The 23,528-nt window shown below is 44.6% G+C and overlaps 1 protein-coding gene across 1 annotated transcript in view; it reads right to left on the reverse strand.

Annotated features, from left to right (window-relative positions):
• Positions 1–23,528, reverse strand: part of cfap65 (cilia and flagella associated protein 65) — a 222,722-nt gene that overhangs the window by 126,611 nt on the left and 72,583 nt on the right. Inside the window, exons 10-13 of the mRNA XM_063049965.1 lie at positions 23,088–23,353; positions 21,098–21,334; positions 6,362–6,721; positions 4,066–4,203 (exon numbers count right to left, since the gene is read on the reverse strand). Coding sequence (XP_062906035.1) covers positions 4,066–4,203; positions 6,362–6,721; positions 21,098–21,334; positions 23,088–23,353 — 1,001 coding nt within the window. The remainder of the gene's footprint in view (positions 1–4,065; positions 4,204–6,361; positions 6,722–21,097; positions 21,335–23,087; positions 23,354–23,528) is intronic.

Consider the following 23,528-nt stretch of genomic DNA (forward strand, 5'->3'; position numbering starts at 1 on the left):
TAAATTACAATATTTTTTCTATGCACTGTACTGCTGCTGCAAAACAACAAATTTGCGTACAGATGCCAGTGATAATAAACCTGATTCTGATTCTGAGAGCGTTTGAGAGGAAAAAAAATACAAGAAAAGTTCCAAGGGAGAGTAACTACATATACCAGGATAGATTAGTGAGACTAGGACTGCCTTCTGTACAGGTGAGAAGGCTGAGGGGAGATTTGATAGAAATGTATAGAAATGATGAGGCGTATGGACAAAATGGAGGAAGTTCCCTTTGACAAAGGTTTCAAAGACTACAATTAGTGACGTAAAGTTAAAGAGACTTCAGAGTGCCATTAGGATTTATTTTCCTTTAATACAGGTGTGGTTGGAACCTAGAAAGTACTCCTTTTATTTTTGTTGGAGACAGGTTCCATTGTGGCCTTCAAGATATAGTTAGTTCAATATACGGTGATGGACAATTTGAGAGGCTGAGAGGCTATGGAGAGAGACCTGGGGGGAGGGGGCTGAAGTGGTGATTAACTCTTGCTGGGACTCTACATATAACTGTTCCATAATTCTATATATGCTTCAGCTGAATCAAGGTTTGCGCCATTAAAAGTTCAAAGTAAATTTACAATCAAAGTACGTATATGTCACCATACACTCCCCTAAGATTCATTTTCTTGCAGGCATTCACAGTAGAACAAGAGAATCCATGAAAAACCACACAAAGACTGATAAACAACCAACGTGCAAGTAAATAAGTAAGTCAATAATTCTGAGAATGAGTTGTAGAGTCCTTGAAGTGAGTTCACAGCTTTCTGTGAAACTCTACCAGCTTAGAGGAGTACACGGCATCAGTGACTCGCTACATCAGCAAGTGCATCGATGACGTCACTGTGTCCAAGACCATCACTACACGCGCTAACCAGAAGCCACGGATGACCGTGGAGGTGCGTGCGCTGCTGAGCACCCATGACTCTGCCTTCAGAGTAGGTGACAAGGCAGCCCTAACAACAGTGAGGGCCAAGCTGTCCCCGACCATCAGAGAGGCAAAGCGTGCATACGCTCAGTGAATCCACAGCCACTTCGAGGACAGTGGCAACACGCGGTGCATGTAGAAGGGCATTCAGGACATCACCAACTACAGGACAACATCACCTGCCTGTGCTGTTGATGCCTCCCTCCCAGATGCATTGAACAACTTCTATGCTGGTTTCGAGGCAGAAAATGACGTGGTGGCGAGGAAGACCACACCTCCTCCCAATGACCAGGTGCTGTGTCTTACCATGGCCGATGTGAGGAAAGCTCTATGCAGGGTCAACCCACGGAAGGCTGCTGGACCAGACAATATTCCTGGCAGAATGCTAAGAGGATGTGCAGACCAGCTAGCAGATGTTCTCACTGACACCTTCAACATCTCCCTGAGCAGCGCCATCATTCCAACGTGCTTCAAGGCTGCCACCATCGTCCCCATGCCAAAGAAATCTTCAGTGTCATGCCTCAACGACTACCGTCCCATCGAGAGACTCATCATGAGGCAGATCACCACCATGCTGCCCCCTTGACTGGACCCCCTGCAGTTCGCATATCATCCCAACTGCTCAACAGACAACACCATTGCCACCACCCTCCACCTGGCCCTCACCCACCTGTACAAAAAAGACACCTACATTCAAATGCTGTTCATAGACTTCAGTTCAGCATTCAACACAATCATTCCTCAGCACCTGATTGGAAAGCTGAAACTGCTGGTCCGGAACACCTCCCTCTGCAACTGGATCCTAGACTTCCTGACTGGGAGACCTCAGTCAGTCTGGATTGGGAGCAGCATCTCCAACACCATCACACTGAGCACGGGGGCCCCCCAGGGCTGTGTGCTCAGTCTACTGCTGTTCACTCTGCTGACCCACGACTGTGCAGCAACACACAGCTCGAACCACATCATCAAGTTCGCCGATGACATAACCATGGTGCGTCTCATCAGCAAGAACGACAAGTCAGCATACAGAGAGGAGGTGCAGCGGCTAACGGACTGGTGCAGAGCCAACAACCTGTCTCCGAATGTGAACAAAACAAAAGAGATGGTTGTTGACTTCATGAGAGCACGAAGCAACCACTCTCTGCTGACCATCGACGGCTCCTCCGTTAACAGCACCAAATTTCTTGGTGTTCACCTGGTGGAGAATCTCACCTGGTCCCTGAACACCAGCTCCATAGCCAAGAAAGCCCAGCAGCGTCTCTACTTTCTGCGAAGGCTGAGAAAAGTCCATCTCCCACCCCCCATTCTACAGAGGTTGTATTGAGAGCATCCTGAGCAGCTGAATCACTGCCTGATTCGGAAATTGCACCCTCTCAGGTCGCAAGACCCTGCAGCGGATAGTGAGGTCTGCTGAGAAGATCATCGGGATCTCTCTTCCCGCTATTACAGACATTTACACCACACGCTGCACCCGCAAGGCTAACAGTATTGTAAAGGACCCCATGCACCCCTCCCACAAACTCTTCTCCTTCCTGCCATCTGGCAAAAGGTACCGAAGCATTCGGGCTCTCACAACCAGACCGTGCAACAGTTTCTTCCCCCAAGCCATCAGGCTCCTCAATACCCAGAGTCTAGACTGACACCTACATCATTTATTATTATATTGTAATTTGTCCTCTACTGTGCCTGTTGTCTTGTTTATTAATTAGTGTACTGCCCTGCACTGTTTTGTGCACTTTATGTAGTCCTGTGCAGGCCTGTAGTCTAGTGCAGTTTTTATGTTGTTTTACGTAGTCTAGTGTAGCCTTGTGCTGTCTCACATAGTCTAGTGTAGTTTTGTGTTGTTTCATGTAGCACCAGGGTCCTGGAGGAACGTTGTTTCATTTTTACTGTGTACTGTACCAGCAGCTTATGGTCAAAATGACAATAAACTTGACTTGACTTGACTTGACTTGACTTGACTTGTGAAATCAGTTCAGTGTTCAGGTGAGGGAAGTTAACCATGCTGGTTCAGAACCCTGATGGTTGAAGAGTAATAACTGTTTCTGAATCTGGTGGTGTGGGACCTAGAAAACTGTACTTCCTTCCTGATAGCAGCAGTGTGAAGACAGCATGGCCTGGATGGTGGGGGTCCTTGATGATGGATGCTGTTTTCCTGAGGCAGCACTCCTTGTAAATATTTTAAATAGGGGAAGGCCTTTCCCTTTGATGGACTGGGTTGTATTCAACTACTTTTTGTAAGCTTTTCCATTCTTGGGCATTTAATACAAATGAAAAATACACTCAGTGGTCAATTTATTAGGAACAGCTGTACATTCCTGTAAATATCTGAACAGCCAATCATGTTGCAGCAAATCAATGCATACAAGCAGACAGATGTAGTCAAGTGGTTCAAGTTATTCTTCAAGCCAAAATTCAGAAAAGGTGATCAAAGTGACTTTAACTGTGGAATGATTATTGGTGCCAGATGGGGTGGTTTGAGTATCTCAGAAACCTCTGATCTTCTGGGATTTTCATGCACAACCGTCTCTAGAGTTCACAGAGAATGGTGAGAAGAACACAGAAACATCCGTTGAGCAGCAGTTCTGTGAGTGAATAAATCTTGTCCATGAGGGATATTAGAGGAGAATGGCCAGACTGGTTCAAGCTGACAGGAAGGCAACAGTAACAATGTGTTACAATGGTGGTTTGCAGAAGAGCATCTCTGAATGTACAACATGTTGAACTTTAAAGTGGATGGGTTGCAGCAGCAGAAGACCACCAACGTACAATCAGTGGCCTCTTTATTAGGTACTTGTGGTACTGTACCTAATAAAGTGGCCACAGAGTGTATTTTATGTTACGAAGCATGGAGTTAGCTCAGTATATAGTTAGAGAAGGAGTAAATTGGCAGTGGTTTAGATTGAGATACTTTTCTGTATGTTCACTTTACATTGAAACAGTCTGAATTAGTTAAGGAAACATTTCACACTCTCTTAGTTTTCCTCCTGTTTTATTTTATGGCAAATGTCTGCAAACACATCTCTCCACAAAATGCCAACTTCTTCAGAGATTAGTTCCTACAACAAAACTGAAGAAAAATATAAAAAATGACCTTTACTCACCACTTCAGGAGAGTCAAGGGTGAAATTAGGAATGAAGTGCTCATGTCCTGGTTGGAACGTATTGGCTTGCACTTTTACTGTGAGGAACCAAGGACGGCAAAAGATTTTGTCATCTACCAAACGATGATCACGCATGACCTGCCAATGAGACCAATGATTCAAAGATTTAAAAAGCAAATCAAAGTCAAAGTCAATTTATTATCCAAGTATATACTGTATATGTCACCATATAGAATTTAGTGCAGTGGTTAGCACAATACCATTAAAGTTCCGGCCACTGGAGTTCGAAGTTCAATTCCAGTGTAATCTGTGAGAAGTTTGTATACCCTTCTCGTGAGTGCGTGTGTTTCCTCTGGGTGCTCCAGTTTCCTCCCAGAGTCCAAAGACGTACCAGTTGTAGGTTAATTGGTCATTGTAAATTGCTTTGTGATTAGGCTAGATTTAAATAGGTGGGTTGCTGTGTCATTGGGCTGAAAGGGCCTATTCTGTGCTGTATCTCTAAATAAATCTATAAAAATATATATATATATAAACAAAAACTGGCAAATAACCAGTGCGCAAAAGATGACAAATTCTGCAAATAATTTTTAAAAAACAATACCAAGAAACTGACTTATACAGTAATTGAAAGTGAGTCCACGGGTCGTGGAATCAGTTCAAAGTTGAAGCGAGTGAAGTTATCCACACTGGTTCAGGAGCCTGAAGGCTGTAAAGTAATACCTCTTCCTGAATCTGGCAGTGTGGATCTAAGGCTCCTGTACCTCCTGCCTGATGATAGTAGCGAGAAGAGAGTATGGTCTAGATGGTGGATGTATTTGATAACAAATTACTATAGCACGTGACGTTTATCACAGATGCTGCTGTAGAACTTATTGAGGGTATGAATTTATCCTCAGTCACTTTAGCTAAATGCCCATTACTCTAAAGGTAATGCATTGTTTTGAACTTTAAGTTGAAGAGAAATGGATTTTGGTGACTCACGGGTCTTGACCCAAAACACTGACCATCATTTCCCTCTGTTGGATTGGGGTGTAGGAGTGTTAATTTTCTTGTAATTTAATTTTCTTATGCTTGTTTATATTTTTATATAATCACCTACATACATATAATTGTTCAGTGAATTTTCCAATATTGCAGTACAGTTGCTTTGTATTTTTCTAGGAACTTCTCAGTTTTACGTAGCAGGTGTCGTGCCACATGAATCTGGCTTTTCTAGATTAATTGTTATCACTGTAATTTTAATTATCTCTAATCAAAGTAGGAGATGACCACAACTACTATTTCTTTGTTCTTTTATTTGTTCTTGCAGCTCCTCTCTCGTTTATTTTCTGCTCTTGTAACACCTAATAAAACAATCATAAGCAACAAGTTTTATGCCTCATTCTTGACTTCCAAAGAACTTTTGGACTGCAAAAACATCAGAACCCAACACCTGCATAGAGGCTGCCCAACTCTCAGATTCCTCCAGCATTTTGTGTGTTGCACATTGATTTTGGAAGCAGAGTACAAACGCAGCCATTACTGTAATCTGTACTTAGCTTAAATGACCGAAGACAAATTTCTACTCATTTCTGTTCAATTGAGAGGACAGGTGTTTGGTGCATTCATGACATACCAATAAATACACTTTACTGAGACATGATGTCTTGAAGTCATGATACAATGTTTGAATTGTTCAGTTTTATGTTTCAGCTCAGTATCACAGCTATGCTCATCAGATGACATGGTACATTCCAAAGTTCTTTGCAGCCAATAAAATATTTTTGAAGAGTATTGTTGTTGTGATATAGAATGTAAAACATAGAACAGTACAGCTTGGTACTTTCCCTGAGGCACATAATGTTGTGCCAACCCTTTACCTACTCCAAGGACAATCTATCTCTTCCCTATCATATATCCCTCCATTTTCTATCATCCATGTGCCTATGCACTGTGTTATTAGCCACTTCCACCCACGTACTATCTATGCCTCTTATCATCTTGTATACTTCTATCAAGTTATCTCTTATCCTTCTTCTCTCCAAAAGAAAAGCTCTAACAAAAATGATGCATTTCATTGTAAGTTTCAATCTACATGTGACAAACAAAGCTAGAGAATCTAGTCTCTGAAGAAACTTGCAGGCTTCTCCCAGTACATCTTTGGACTGTGATGGTCATTGATGCAAATACGACACATTTCACTTTAGGTTTTCATATACATGTGACAAATAAAGCTAATTTTATTCTTATCTTCGTGTGACCACTGATCTGTGGGTCTCACTTTACATCATGTGGGATGTTCTCTACACCTACTGACCTTATAATAGGCAAAACATTCGAGTTCAGCTGCATACAACATGTTGAATTTATCAGGCTTAAAATGGATACGGAAAGCCATAGTCTTCAAGGGCGGGATGTCGATGATTGGAGGCACCACAGTAAAGGCGCTGCCTGGTTGGGTCATCCAAAGAACTGTGATCTTTCCTTTCGTGTTGTTCGTCATGGAGAGGGGCAGAGGAACAACCCGGTCAAGCTCCAGACAATTCCCAAAGTGAAACTCCGGGTTGTTAACAGACACATGTGGTGGAAACATGGTGACACTGCTTTGGATGCCATCGTCAAAGTACTCATTGATGGAAGGAATGTTGGGAAATGAGGCAGGAGCCTCTGAACAATCCTGTAAAGATTGAAGAAGTACAAAAGTGAAAGCAGGAAAACCTAAGAAACAAAGTTATGAGCATTTTCTAAATAATGGCAATAGGAACATTGGAACTACTTGCTTTAACACGCTAGTTTTGAATCCATCACCATCACCATACTAGGGCACACCATTGACCAATAGCTTAACTGGATGAAGCACATAAGTATTATGGTTACCAGAGTACATCAGTGACAGGGAATTTTACTCAGTAATTAACTGCATAATCACTGACTCTCTAAAGGCCCTCTGCAGGAATGTGATGAAATCTTCTCCACTTTTCTGGATGACAGTACTGAGTACATTCATACCATCCAGGATAAGTCGATCCACTTAAATGAGAGCAGGCAAGAGAAATTTGGCATATCCCCATCAACCCTCACCAAGTATCATTGATGTACCACAGAAAACGTCCTGTCTGAATGCATCATAGTATGGTATGGCAAATGCTCTGCCAGTGACCACAAGAAACTGCAGAGAGTTATAGACACAGCTCAGCACATGGAAACCAGCCTCCCCTCCATCTATATATCTCACTGCCTTGGTAAAGCAGCCAGCATAATCAAAGATCCCTAGCTACCCCAGACGTTCTCTTTTCTCCCCTCTTCCATCAGGCAGAAGATACAAAAACCTGAAAGCACTCTTGACCTCACCATCTAAGTCAGTATGATCTTGCACCTTATTGTCTACCTGCACTGCACTTTCTCTGTTGTTAATATATTTTATTATGCATAGTTTTGTTTTACCTTGCTCTACCTCAATGCCATGTGTAATGAATGGATCTGTATGAACATAATGCAAGTCAGATTTTTTCACTGTATCTCATAAACACAAAAGATTCTACAGATGCTGAAAATCTTGAGTAACACACACAACATGCTGGAGGAACTCAGTAAGCCAACTGGCATCTATGGAGGGGAATAAACATTTGTTTCTTTTGGGCAGAGACCATTTCACCTGAATGTCAACAGTATATTCCCCTCCACAGATGTTGCCTGATCTGCTGAGCACCTCCAGCATTTTGTGTGCACTTCACTGTATCTTGGTACATGTGACAATAGTAAACAACTCCAATTCTATCCACCAGCTTAAAGTTCATTCCCTGTAGAAAATGTATTGCAGCAATTTGCAGACACAACAGCTCCTATCATTGAAACCTATTGAACATTGAAAGGCCTGGATAGAGTGGGTTTAGGGAGAATACTTCCAATAATTGGAGAGTCTAGGACCAGAGAGTAAAGCATCAGAATAAGAGGACATCCCTTTATAACAGAGATGAGGAGGAATTTCTTCTGCTAGAGAGCGGCAAATCTGTGGAATTCATTGCCACAGCCAGCTTTGGGGGCCAAGTCATTGGGTATATTTAAAGCAGAGGTTGATAGATTATTGATTAATAAGGGTGTGAAAGGTTACAGGGAGAAGGCAGGAAAATGGGATTCAGAGGGACAATAAATCAGTCATGATCAGTAGAGCAGACCCAATGGGCCAAATGGCCTAATTCTTCGCCTCTATCTTGTCTATGTTCTTATTATTTGCAGCCCATTTAGAACAAAGGTAGCACCTACATGGAAACAACATCAGCTCAACGCTTTCCATCAGGTTACACAACATCTTCATTCTGAAATAATTTCATAACTTCATCATTGCTACTGAAAAACCCTCTAAGAGTCACTTAAGCACAGACTGCGATGGTTCAAAAACACAAGAAATTTTGCAGATGCTGTGAAGAACTGAGCAGGTCAGGCAGTGTCTATGGGAATTCATAAACGATCGATGTTTCAGGCCGAGACATTTCTTCAAGATTGGGAAGAAAGGGGGAAAATTTCTTTAGCACGTGGAACGGGGCACGACTGCGAAAGCACGTGGAGGTCAGCCAGTGAGAACAGCAGAAAGAGTTTAAAAAGGAGACAGCTTTACAAAGCAGGCGACAAAGTAGAGGGAGACAAAGTAGGAAGGCTTTGGCTCAACAGGGCTTAGGCAATAAAGGGTCAAGGCGAGGTAGGTTATCTGTTTAGAATACAGATAGAAATTATGTGTGTGAGGCCAGTGTTCTGTGGGTGTCAGATGTGGGAGGTCCTGGAGACTCCCAGCCTCCCAGATGGCCACATCTGCACCAGGTGCGTGGAGCTGCAGCTCCTTAGGGAACTGGAGATGTAGCTCAATGACATTTGTCTGGTCAGGGAGACTGAGTAGGTGATAGAGAGGAGCTATAGGCAGGTAGTCACTCTGAGGCCTCAGGCGACAGATAAGTGGGTAACAATCAGGAGAGGGAAGGGCAAGAAGCAGATGCTAGAGAGTACCCCAGTGACGGTCCCCCTTGACAATAAGTACTCCTGTTTGAGTACTGTTAGGGGAGACGGCCTACTTGGGGGAAGCAACAGTGGCCATGCCTCTGGCACATAGTCTGACCCTGTGGCTCAGAAGGGTAGGGAAAGGAAGAGGAAGGCAGCAGTGATAGGAGACTCTATAGTTAGGGGGTCAGACAGGCAATTCTGTGGATGCAGAAAAGAAACACGGATGGTCGTTTGCCTCCCAGGTGCCAGGGTCCCGGACGTTTCTGATTGCATCCACGATATCTTGAAGTGGAAAGGAGAACAGCCAGAGGTTGTAGTACATATTGGTACCAACAACATAGGTAAGAAAAGGGAGGAGATCCTGGAAACAGACTACAGGGAGTTAGGAAGGAAGTTGAGAAACAGGACCTCAAAGGTAGTAAACTCGGGATTACTGCCTGTGCCACGTGACAGTGAGTATAGGAATAGATGAGGTGGAGGATACATGCATGGCTGCGGGATTGGAGCAGGGGGCAGGGATTCAGATTTCTGGATCATTGGGACCTCTTCTGGGACAGGTGTGACCTGTATAAAAAGGACAGGTTGCACTTGAATCTGAGGGGGACCAATATCCTGGCGGGGAGGTTTGCAAAGGTTATTGGGGAGAGTTTAAACTAGAATTGCTGGGGGGTGGGAACCGAACTGAAGTGATGGAGGAAGGGGAGGTTAGCTCACAAACAGAGAAAGCTTGGAGACAGAGTGAAAGAGAGGATAGGCAGGTGATAGAGAAGGGACACACTCAGACCGATGGTTTGAGATGTGTCTAGTTTAATGCGAGGAGTATTATGAACAAAGCGGATGAGTTTAGAGTGTGGATGAGCACTTAGAGCTATGATGTTGTGGCCATTACAGAGACTTGGATGCTGCAGGGGCAGGAATGACTACTTCAAGTACCAGGATTTAGATGTTTCAGTAAGGACAGGGAGGGAGGCAAAAGAGGTGGGGGTGCGGCACTGCTGATCAGAGATAGTACCATGGCTGCAGAAAAGGAGGAAGTCATGGAGGGGTTGTCTACGGAGTCTCTGTGGGTGGAAGTTAGAAACAGGAAGGGGTCAATAACTCTACTGGGTGTTTTTTACAGACCACCCAATAGTAACAGGGACATCGAGGAGCAGATAGGGAGACAGATTCTGGAAAGGAGAAATAATAACAGGGTTGTTGTGGTGGGAGATTTTAATTTCCCAAATATTAATTAGCATCTCCCTAGAGTGAGGGGTTTAGATGGGGTGGAGTTTGTTATGTGTGTTCAGGAAGGTTTCTTGACACAATATGTAGATAAGCTTACAAGAGGAGAGGCTGTACTTGATCTGGCAGTGGAAATGAAACCTAGTCAGGTGTCAAGTCTCTCAGTGGGAGAGCATTTTGGAGATAGTAATCACAATTCTATCTCCTTTACCACAGCATTGGAGAGGGATAGGAACAGACAAGTTATGGAAACGTTTAATTGGAGTAAGAGGAAATATGAAGCTATCAGGCAGGAACTTGGAAGCATAAATTGGAAACAGGTGTTCTCAGGGAAACATACGGAAGAAATGTGGCAAATGTTCAAGGGATATTTGCATGGGGTTTTACGTAGCTACATTCCAATGAGACAGGGAAAGGATGGTAGGGTACAGGAACTGTGGTGTACAAAGGCTATTGTAAATCTAGTCAGCAAGAAAAGAAGAGCTCAGAAAGGTTTAAAAAGCTAGGTAATGGTAGAGATCTAGAAAATTATAAGGTGAGCAGAAGGAGCTTATGAATGAAATTAGGAGAGCCAGAAGGGGCCATGAGAAGGCCATGGCGGACAAGATTAAGGAAAACCCCAAGGCATTCTACAAGTATGTTAAGAGCAAGGGGATAAGACATGAGAGAATAGGACCAATCAAGTGTGACAGTGGCAAAGTGTGTATGGAACCTGAGGAGATGGCAGAGATACTTAATGAATAAAAACAACAGGAATTCTGCAGATGCTGGAAATTCAAGCAACATACATCAAAGATGCTGGTGAACGCAGCAGGCCAGGCAGCATCTATAGGAAGAAGCGCAGTCGACGTTTCAGGCCGAGACCCTTCGTCAGGACTAACTGAAGGAAGAGTGAGTAAGGGATTTGAAAGCTGGAGGGGGAGGGGGAGATGCAAAATGATAGTAGTCCTGACGAAGGGTCTCGGCCTGAAACGTCGACTGCGCTTCTTCCTATAGATGCTGCCTGGCCTGCTGCGTTCACCAGCAACTTTGATGTATGTTACTTAATGAATACTTTGCTTCAGTATTCACTACGGAAAAGGATCTTGGCAATTGTCGGGAAGATTTACAGCAGACTGAAAAGCTTGAGCATGTAGATATTAAGGAAGAGGATGTGCTGGAGCTTTTGGAAAGCATCAAATTGGATAAGTCACTGGGACTGGATGGGATGTACCCCAGGCTACTGTGAGAAGCGAGGGAGGAGATTGCTGAGCCTCTGGCAATTATCTTTACATCATCAATGAGGACGGGAGAGGTTCCAGAGGATTGGAGGGTTGCAGGTGTTATTCAAGAAAGGGAGTAGGATAGCCAAGGAAATTATAGACCAGTGAGTCTTACTTCAGTGGTTGGTAAGTTGATAGAGAAGATCCTGAGAGCAGGATTTATGAACACTTGGAGAGGCATAATATAATTAGGAATAGTCAGCATGGCTTTGTCGAAGGCAGGTCGTGCCTTACGAGCCTGATTGAATTCTTGAGGATGTGACTAAACACATTGATGAAGGTAGAGCAGTAGATGTAGTTTATATGGATTTTAGCAAGGAATTTAATAAAGTACCCCATGCAAGGCCTATTGCGAAAGTAAGGAGGGATGGGATCCAAGGAGACATTGCTTTGTGGATCCAGAACTGGCTTGCCCACAGAAGGCAAAGAGTGGTTGTAAACGGTTCATATTCTGCATTGAGGTTGGTGACCAGTGGTGTGCCTCAGGGATCTGTTCTGGGATACCTACACTTCGTGATCTTTATAAATTACCTGGATGAGGAAGTGGAGGGATGGGTTAGTACATTTGCTGATGACACAAAGGTTGGGGGTGTTGTGGATAGTGTGGAGGGCTGTCAGAGTTTACAGTGAGACATTGATAGGATGCAAAACTGGCCTGAGAAGTGGCAGATGGAGTTCAACCCAGATATGTGTGAGGTGGTTCATTTTGGTAAGTCAAATATGATGGCAGAATATAGCACAGAGACTTGGCTGGCACCAGGGTAGGAATGGATTCTCAATATTCCTGGATTTCAGTGCTTTAAAAGGGATAGAGAGGGCGGAAAAAGGGGAGGAGGGGTGGCATCACTGGTCAGGGATACTATTACAGCTACAGAAAGGGTGGGTAATGTAGCAGGATCCTCTTTTGAGTCAGTATGGGTGGAAGTCAGGAACAGGAAGGGAGCAGTTACTCTACTGAGGGGATTCTATAGGCCCCCTGGTAGCAGCAGAGATACAGAGGAGCAGATTGGGAGGCAGATTTTGGAAAGGTGCAAAAATAACAGGGTTGTTATCATGGGTGACTTTAACTTCCCTAATATTGATTGGCACCTGATTAGTTCCAAGGGTTTAGATGGGGCAGAGTTTGTTAAGTGTTTCCAGGATGGATTCCTGTCACAGTATGTGAACAGGCTGACTAGGGGGAATGCCATACTAGATCTAGTACTAGGTAATGAACCGGGTCAGGTCACAGACCTCTCAGTGGGTGAGCATCTGGGGGACAGTGACCACCGCTCCCTGGCCTTTAGCACTATCATGGAAAAGGATAGATTCAGAGAGGACAGGAAAATTTTTAATTGGGGAAGGGAAAAATTATGAGGTTATAAGGCTAGAACTTGCGGGTGTGAATTGGGATGATGTTTTTGCAGGGAAATTTACTATGGACATGTGGTCGATGTTTAGAGACCTCTTGCAGGATGTTAGGGATAAATTTGTCCCAGTAAGGAAGATAAAGAATGGTGGGTGAAGGAACCATGGGTGACAAGTGAGGTGGAAAATCTAGTCAGGTGGAAGAAGGCAGCATTCATGAGGTTTAGGAAGCAAGGATCAGATGGGTCTATTGAGGAATATAGGGAAGCAAGAAAGGAGCTTAAGAAGGGGTTGAGAAGAGCAAGAAGGGGGCATGAGAAGGCCTTGGTGAGTAGGGTAAAGGAAAACCCCAAGGCATTCTTCAATTATGTGAAGAACAAAAGGATGACAGAAGTGAAGGTAGGACCGATTAGAGATAAAGGTGGGAAGATGTGCCTGGAGGCTGTGGAAGTGAGCGAGGTCCTCAATGAATACTTCTCTTCGGTATTCACCAATGAGAGGGAACTTGATGATGGTGAGGACAATATGCGTGAGGTTGATGTTCTGGAGCATGTTGATATTAAGGGAGAGGAGCTGTTGGAGTTGTTAAAATATATTAGGACAGATAAGTCCCCGGGGCCTGACGGAATATTCCTCAGACTGCTCCACGAGGTGAGGGAAGAGATTGCTGAGCCTCTGGCTAGGATCTTTATGTCCTCGTTGTCCATGGGAATGGTACCGGAGGATTGGATGGAGGTGAATGTTGTCCCCTTGTTCAAAAAAGGTAGTAGGGATAGTCCGGGTAATTATAGACCAGTGAGCCTTACATCTGTGGTGGGAAAGCGGTTGGAAAAGATTCTTAGAGATAGGATCTATGGGCATTGAGAGAATCATGGTCTGATCAGGGACAGTCAGCATGGCTTTGTGAAGGGCAGATCGTGTCTAACAAGCCTGATAGAGTTCTTTGAGGAGGTGACAAGGCATATAGATGAGGGTAGTGCAGTGGATGTGATCTATATGGATTTTAGTAAGGCATTTGACAAGGTTCTACACGGTAGGCTTATTCAGAAAGTCAGAAGGCATGGGATCCAGGGAGGTTTGGCCAGGTGGATTCAGAATTGGCTTGCCTGCAGAAGGCAGAGGGTCGTGGTGGAGGGAGAACATTCAGATTGGAGGATTGTGACTAGTGGTGTCCCACAAGGATCTGTTCTGGGACCTCTACTTTTCCTGATTTTTATTAACGACCTGGATGTGGGGGTAGAAGGGTGGGTTGGCAAGTTTGCAGACGACACAAAGGTTGGTGGTGTTGTAGATAGTGTAGATGATTGTCAAAGATTGCAGAGAGACATTGATTGGATGCAGAAGTGGGCTGAGAAGTGGCAGATGGAGTTCAACCCGGAGAAGTGTGAGGTGGTACACTTTGGAAGGACAAACTCCAAGGCAGAGTACAAAGTAAATGGTAGTGTGGAGGAGCAGAGGGATCTGGGGTACATGTCCACAGATCCCTGAAAGTTGCCTCACAGGTGGATAGGGTAGTTAAGAAAGATTATGGGGTGTTAGCTTTCATAAGTCGAGGGATAGAGTTTAAGAGTCGCGATGTAATGATGCAGCTCTATAAAACTCTGGTTCGGCCACACTTGGAGTACTGTGTCCAGTTCTGGTCGCCTCACTATAGGAAGGATATGGAAGCATTGGAAAGGGTACAGAGGAGATTTACCAGAATGCTGCCTGGTTTAGAGAGTATGCATTATGATCAGAGATTAAGGGAGCTAGGGCTTTACTCTTTGGAGAGAAGGAGGATGAGAGGAGACATGATAGAGGTGTACAAGATAATAAGAGGAATAGATAGAGTGGATAGCCAGCGCCTCTTCTCCAGGGCACCACTGCTCAATACAAGAGGACATGGCTTTAAAGTAAGGGATGGGATGTTCAAGGGGGATATTAGAGGAAGGGTTTTTTACTCAGGGTGGTTGGTGCGTGGAATCCTCTGCCTGAGTCAGTGGTGGAGGCAGATACACTAGTGAAGTTTAAGAGACTACTAGACAGGTATATGGAGGAATTTAAGGTGGGGGCTTACATGGGAGCAGGGTTTGAGGGTTGGCACAATATTGTGGGCCAAAGGGCCTGTACCATGTTGTACTATTCTATGTTCTATGTCCTATGTTCTATGTTCTATTAATGGCAAGACTCTTGGCAGTGTGGAGGATCAGAGGGATCTTGGGGTCCGAGTCCACAGGACACTCAAAGTTGTTATGCAGGTTGACTCTGTGGTTAAGAAGGCATACGGTGCATTGGCCTTCATCAATCGTGGGATTGAGTTTAAGAGCCGAGAGGTAATGTTGAGCTGTATAGGATCCTGGTCAGACCCCACTTGGAGTACCGTGCTCAGTTCTGGTCACCTCACTACAGGAAGGACGTGGAAACCATAGAAAGGGTGAAGAGGAGATTTACAAGGCTGTTGTCTGGATTGGGGAGCATGCCATATGAGAGTAGGTTGAGTGAACTCAGCCTTTTCTCCTTGGAGCGACAGAGGATGACAGGTGACCCGACAGGGGTGTACAAGATAATGAAAGGCATTGATCGTGTGGATAGTCGGAGGCTTTTTCCCCAAGGCTGAAATGGCTAGCACAAGAGGGTATAGTTTTAGGGTGCTTGGAAGGAGGTATAGAGAAGATGTCAGGGGTAAGTTTTTTACGCAGAGAGTGGTAACTGCGTGGAATGGGTTGCTGGCGGCAGTGTTTTTTTTTTGGAGGCGGACATGATAGGGTCTTTAAAGAGAGTCCTGGATGGATACATGGAGCTTAGAAAAAAAGAGGGCTATGGGTAAGCCTAGGCAGTTCTAAGGTAAGGACATGTTCAGCTCAGCTTTGTGGGCCAAAGGTATTGTGCTGTAGGTTTGTTATGTTTCTATGTTTCTAAAATGCCAGAATAGAAAGATGGGAAGAGAAGAAGGAGAACTAGAAGGTGATAGGTGAAGCCAGCTGAGTGGAAAAGGTAAAGGGCTGGAAAAGAAGGAGTCTAATAGGAGAGGATTGTGGACCATGGGATCAAGGGAAGAGGGAGGGGCACCAAGGAGTGGTGGTAGGTAGGTGAGGAGAAGAGGCCAGAGTAGGGAATAGAAGAAGAGGGAAGGGTAAGAGAAAAGATACTGCTGTGTCTTCACCATTCCCTCTGATCTTCCCCTCTCTGTGGCAGAATGTTCTATCCTCAGCAAGGATCCTCACCTTTGTCCTCCTTTACCCGCATCTCTTGAATTCCGCACCTGCCACAACAACAAACTCTTCTTCCATCTCCGAACCCACTTCTTTGGCAAGGATTCTCTACCCCACACTGATGATTCCTTCTTCTGTCTCCATCCCTTCCTCTTCTTGGATACCTCACTCTGCCTTCTCTTGATCTTTTCCTCTCTAATTCCTGATGAGACGTCAACTGGCTGGACCTCACCACCCCTCTTTCCTCAAACCTAACCACCTGCCCTCCAAACTCTGCGCACCAATCCCAATGTTACCATGAAACCTGCAGAGAAACGAGGTCATGTTGTAGTGTGGTGGACAGACTCCTACCTCGCTGGAGCCACGAGGCAACTCTTAGATGCCTCCTTCTACCTACCTATTGAAAAGGACTCCACTACTGACCATCAGAAAATTGTCTCCAACACCATCCTCATTACCTCTGGAGAACGCCCATCTACTGCCACTAAGCTCAAAGTTGCCCCACTCTGCAATGTTTGTTTCTTCCTGCTATCCAAGATTCAAACTGACTGTTCAGATAGGCCCATTGTCTCTGCCTTCTCCTGCTTCACTGAACTCGTATATACATACCTCGGTTCCAATCTGTTCTGCTTGGTTCAGTCCCTTCCCATCTACTCCGTAACACCTCGCATGTTCTCCTTGACAACTTTCAATTCCTTGGCCCTGACTACCTTATTTTACCATGGATGTCTAATCCCTACATACTTCTATCCTCCATTAGGAAGGCGGTAAAGCTATCATACTTTCTCAATAAAGGACCCAACCAAATCTCACCACACTACATTCCTCCGTTTGGCAAAACCAGCCTTCACCATCAATAATTTCTCCTTTAGCTCCTCCCAATATCACCAAACCCAAGGGGTAGCCATGGGTACCACATGGACCCAGCTATGACTGCCTTCTCCTTGGCTACACAGAACAGTCCATGTTCGAAGCCTTTCCTGGTAATACTCCCCAATTATTGCAACATACATCAAAGTTGCTGGTGAACGCAGCAGGCCAAGCAGCATCTATAGGAAGAGGTGCAGTCGACGTTTCAGGCCGAGACCCTTCGTCAGGACTAATTATTCCTGTGTTACATTGATGACTGCAGTGATGCTGCTTCATGCACTCATGCTGAGCGTGTCAATTTCATCAAATTTGGCTTCAACTTTAACCCTGCCCTTAAATTCACTTTTCCTTTGCTACAAGGACAACTGCATTGGCGCTGCTTCCTGCACGCATGCTGAGCTCGTTGACTTTATTAACTTTGCCTCCAACTTTCACCCTGCCCTCAAGTTTATCTGGTCCATTTCTGATACATCCCTCCCCTTTCTGGATCTTTCTGTCTCTATCTCTGGAGACAGCTTACCTACTGATGTCTACTATAAGCCTACGGACTCTCACAGCTATCTGGACTATTCCTCTTCTCACCCTGTCTCTTGCAAAATTGCCATCCCCTTCTCGCAATTCCTCCGTCTCCGCCGCATCTGCTCTCAGGATGAGGCTTTTCATTCCAGGACGAAGGAGGTATCCTCCTTTTTTAAAGAAAGGGGCTTCCCTTCCTCCACCATCAACTCCCATGCTCTCATACGCATCTCCCATTTCACGCACATCTGCTCTCACCCCATCCTCCTGCCACCCCACTAGGAATAGGGTTCCCCTTGTCCTCACCTACCACTCCATCAGCCTCCGAGTCCAACATATAATTCTCCATAACTTCCGCCACCTCCAACGGAATCCCACCACTAAGCACATTTTTCCCTCTCCCCCCCCCCCGCCTTCTGCAGGGATCAGTCCCTACGCGACTCCCTTGTCCATTCGTCCCCCCCATCCCTCCCCACCGATCTCCCTCCCAGCACTTATCCTTGTAAGCCGAACAAGTACTAGACATGCCCTTACACTTCCTCCCTCACTACCATTCAGGGCCCCAGACAGTCTTTCCAGGTGAGACAACACTTCACCTGTGAGTCAGCTGGGGTGATATACTGTATCCGGTGCTCCCGATGTGGCCTTCTATATATTGGCGAGACTTGACGCAGACTGGGAGACCGTTTCGCTGAACACCTATGCTCTGTCCGCCAGGGAAAGCAGGATCTCCCAGTGGCCACACATCTTAATTCCACGTCCCATTCCCATTCTGATATGTCTATCCATGGCCTCCTCTACTGTCAAGATGAAGCCACAGTCAGGTTGGAGGAACAACACCTTATATTCCGTCTGGGTAGCCTCCAACCTGATGGCATGAACGTTGACTTCTCTAACTTCCGTTAATGCCCCCGCCCCCGTAACCCATCCGTATCTATCTATATATATATTCGTTTTCTCTCTCTCCTTTTTCTCCCTCTGTCCCTCTCATTATACTCCTTGCCCATCCTCTGGGTTTCCCCCCTCCCCCTTTCTTTCTCCCTAGGCCTCCCGTCCCATGATCCTCTCATATCCCTTTTGCCAATCAACTGTCCAGCTCTTGGCTCCATCCCTCCCCTTCCTGTCTTCTCCTATCATTTCGGATCTCCCCTTCCCCCTCCCACTTTCAAATCTCTTACTAGCTCTTCTTTCAGTTAGTCCTGACGAAGGGTCTCGGCCCGAAACGTCGACTGTACCTCTTCCTCGAGATGCTGCCTGGCCTGTTGCATTCACCAGCAAGTTTTATGTGTGTTCCTTAAACTCACGGTCCATTTCTGACATCTCTTTGCCCTTTCTCAATCTCTCTGTCTCCATCTCTGGAGACAAACTGTCTACCGACATCTTTTATAAACTTAATAATGCACATGGCTATCTTACCTACATATATCTCTTTCCACCATCTCCTGTAAAAATGCTATTCCCTTTCCTCAGTTCCTTTGTCTCTGTCTCATCTTATACTTATACCTATACTTTATTGTCGCCAAACAATTGGTACTAGAACGTACAATCATCAGAGCGATAGTTGATTTTGCGCTTCACACTCCCTGATTACAAATATTAAATATTAAAGATATTAAAAATAGTTAAAAATAGTAAATATTAAAAATTTAAATTTTAAATCATAAATAGAAAATAGAAAAATGGGAAGTAAGGTAGTGCAAAAAAACCAAGAGGCAGGTCCGGATATTTGGAGGGAACGGCCCAGATCTGGATCAGGATCCGTTCACAGGATGAGGCTTTCCTTTCCAGGACATCAGAAGTGCCCTCCTTCTTCAAAGTATGAGGTTTCCCTTCCTCCACCATTGATACTGCCATCACCCACATCTTTTCATTTCCTAAACATCTGCACTCACCCCATCTTGCCACTGGCTTAACAGAGATAGAGTTGCACTTGTCCTCACCACAACTTCCGCCATCTTCAAGGGGACCCCACTAACAAACATATCTTTACCTCCTCCCCACTCTTCACTTTCTGCAGCAATCGCTCCCTCCATGATTCCTTTGTCCATTTGTCCTTCCCCACTAACCTCCCTCCTGGCACATACCACTGCAAGTGCCAGAAATGCTACACCTGCCCATTTACCTCCTTCCTTACCTACATTCAAAGACCCAGTTGTCCAAGTGAGGCAACACTTCACCTACGAATCTTTTTGGAGGTCATCTGTTGTATCCGGTGCTCCTAATGCAGCCTCCTCTACCTTAGTGAGACCTACATAAATTGGGGGACCGTTTCGTTGAGCACCACTGCTCTAACTGCCAAAAGTGGATTTTCCCAGTGACCAATCATTTTAATTTCTATCCCCATTCCCGTTCTGACATGTCCGTCCATGGCCTCCAGTTCTGCCATGATGAGACCCATCCAACCTGATGGCATAAACATCAATTTCCCCTTTCGATAATTTTTCCCTCCCCCTTCCCTCTCTTCTATACCCCATTGTAGTCTCTTATCTCTTCTCCTTACCTGCCTATCACCTCCCCCTGGGGTCTCTCCCTCTTCTCTTTCTCTCATGGAACACTCTCCTCTGCTACTATATTCTTTTATTCCAGCTCTTTATCTTTCCCATCAACCTGGCTTCCCCTTCCTTTCCAGTTCTGAAGAAGAGTCTTGGCCCAAGATGTCGACTTTTTATTCATTTCCATAGATGCTGACATGCTGAGATCCTCCAGCATTTTGTGAGTGTTGCTATAGTTCAAAAATGCAGCTAACCAGCAGCATTCATGGACAATTAGTGATCAGCAGCAAATATCAACCTTGCTCATATTTGTTTAATCCATACTGTATTTCAGGATTTGGGTATCTCTGGGGCCCAACATTTATCATCCACTGCTAACTAGTTTTGAACTGAGGGGCTTGTTCAATCAATTCAGGAAGCATTTAAGAGTCAACACAACTGGTAGATTGAATATAAAGGAAAACCTGCAGACTCTGGAAATCTGAAACAAAAACAGAAGAAGGTGAATGAGAAAAACAGAGTTAATCAGTTTAAATGGTTGACTCTTGCTCTCTCCACACATGCTGCATGGCCTGCTGAGTACTTAAGAGTGATAGAGTAAAAGTGTCATACAGTACAGAAATATGCCCTTTGGCCCAACTTGTCCATGGATTATATAGATGGAATGGGAACTGGTTTATTATTGTCACATATATGAAGGCTCTGTGAAAACTTGTCTTGCATGCTGTTCATACAAGTCAAAGCATTATACAGTGCATAGGAGGTACAACAAGGTAAAACAATAACAATGTAGAATAAAGCCTAACAACTACAAAGTACAATGCAGGCAGACAATAAGGTGCAAGTTTATCAAATCACAAAGTAGATAGTGAGGTCAAGAGTCCAGCTTATTGTTCCACGGAACCATTCAATACTCTTATAATAGAAGCAGCCCTTCAGCCTGATGGCAAGTGCTTTCAGGCTTTTATACCTCCTGCCCAATGAAACAAGGGAGAAGAGCGAATGTCCAGGGTGGAAGGGATCATTGATTATGTTGATTGCTTTACTAAGGCAGTGAATCAATCTAACCTCACTACACGTGACAATAACAAACTAATTTACCCAACCAGTTGTAACCTTCCAGGCCAGAAAAAAAGAGAGAGGAGGGAGAAGCGGTTACCTCATTACTCTCCAGGTCTATGGACTTGCAGCATTTCTCAGCAGCCAACACCAGGGCACCATCATCATCAAGCCGCAACTTGCCTTCCTGTAGCATCATTGTCAGTATGTCTGGAGGGTAGAAGGTCAGTCCACGTATCATGTTGGTATGGTATAGTTCCAGGTGCTTTGACGTGAGAATCGCCGGTGTTACTTGGTCTGAGTGGCAGGTACCCATTAAATCCAAAAACAAGGGATCCTGTAACAAAGATAGGAAAAGTTAGATGGTTAGATGTTCATTGGCTGCACATGCCCCTAAGCAGTTGATGCATCACTGTAAAATTGACTTTGATAAAGAACTCAGAAGAAAATTCTTTGCTGAAAGAGTAACCAGGATGTGGATGCAAGAGATTGTGCAGATGCTGAAAATACAGAGGAAATCCAGTTTCTTATTAATTTCAGCTCTTTTCTTTACTTCAAGCTCACACCACAAAGTAACAAGTTCCAAATTCTGGTCAACACACAGAAAATACTGGAGGAACTCAACAGATCAGGCAGCATCTATGGAAAGGAATAAACAGTCGATGTTTTGGGCCGAGACCTTTTATCAGGACTCATTTTGTTTATTCTTTTCCATAGATGCTGAGTCCCTCCAGCACTTTCTGTGTGTTACTCTGAATTTCAGCATCTGTAGAATCTCTTGTGTTTATGGCTTGTTAAATTATTTCAAAGTTTCAAAGTCAATCGTATTGAAGTCGCATGCAGGCCAGATTTCCTCTGCTGGACAACATAAATGATCCAGATGGGTTTTCAGACCAGAAACAAGCTCTTTGGGCCACAATGTCCAAGTATGATGCCAACCCAAACTACTTCAATATGACTGCGTGTGGTCAGCATCCCTCCATTCCCTACCTATCTAAATGCCTCTTAAACATTACTATCATATCTATTCTTTGTTTTATGTTCTAGTCCTGATGCAGGTTTTTGACCGGAAATGCCAGCAGTTCCTATCAGATTTAGAACATAGAACAAAGAAAACCTACAGCACAGTACAGGCCCTTTGGCCCACAATGTTGTGCCAAACATGTACTTTGTTTAGAAATTACCTCGGGTTACCCATAGCCCTCTATTTTTCAAAGGTCCACATACCTATCCAAGACTCTCTTAAAAGACCCTATTGTATCCTCCTCCACCAACGTCGCTGGCAGCCATTCCACGCACTCACCACTCTCTGCATAAAAAACTTACCCCTGACATCTCCTCTGTACCTACTTCCAAGCACCTTAAAACTGTACCCTCTCATGCTAGCCATTTCAGCCCTGGGAAAAAGCCTCTGACTATCCACACGATCAATGCCTCATCATTTTATACACCTCTATCAGGTCACCTGGCATCCTCCGCAGCATCTATGGAAGGGAATAAACAGTCAATTTTTCGGCCAAGATGCTTCATCAGGACAGGAGAGGAAAGGGGAAGAAGCCAAAATAAGAAGGGCAAGGGAGGGGCAGAAGTACAAGCTACAAGGTGAAACTAAATGTGGGGGGGGGGATGAAGTGAGAAGCTGAGAAGTGATAGATGGAAAAGATAAAGGGCTGAAGACGAAGGAATCTGATAGGAGTGGAGAGTAGACCATGGGAGAAAGGGAAGGAGGAGGGGCACCAGAGGCGGGTATTAGTTAGGGAGAGAAGAGGTAAGTGGGGAGCCAGAAAGGAGAACTGAAAAAGTGAAATGTTCTGACTGTCACTTTACAAACAGGTTAATTTTTTTACTTCTACAGGAGACTTTTTTGTTATCGTCCTGGCCATCAAAGGGTATGAGGAAAAGGCAGGGGAGTGGGGATGACTGGAAGAATTGGATCAGCCCATGATTGAATGGCGGAGCAGACTCGATGGGCCAAATGGCCTACTTCTGCTCCTACATTTTATGGTCTTATGGTCTTATTACCTACTGATGCAAATGAAATTTTACAAACTGAAATAACAAGCACTGTTTTATGTGAAGCTTCACTGTACCTGATGATGGATGAGACAAGCCACTCTTCTGTAGTAGTTCATGGGATGGGGAGGTCGGAATGTTATCCTCAGTGTCTCCGTTGACTCCCCTCCCAAGAAGCCACATGGTAGATCAATAACAAACACACTTTGGCAGCAGTCAATTTCAAACTGGTAAAACGTCGGCACGTCTGATGTGTTACTGATTTCCATAGTGTAGGTCAGGGCATCGTTGAGGAACACACAACCGAAATTCAGTTTCAGGTCTGACAGTGACACTACTGGTCCTGGAACAAGAGTACAAAAATTTTATTGTAATTTTTTTTTAACCTCCTCATTTCTTTACTTCCATCATCCCATAAGGTACAGAAACCCAGCATCACAAGCTTTACAGTTCAACCGCCTTTATGGCATTCAGCGATACCTACAAGAGAAGGCCACTTAGACAATTCAAAGTTCAAA

Source organism: Mobula hypostoma, chromosome 6 (genome assembly GCF_963921235.1).
Source record: "Mobula hypostoma chromosome 6, sMobHyp1.1, whole genome shotgun sequence".
NCBI lineage: Eukaryota > Metazoa > Chordata > Chondrichthyes > Myliobatiformes > Myliobatidae > Mobula > Mobula hypostoma.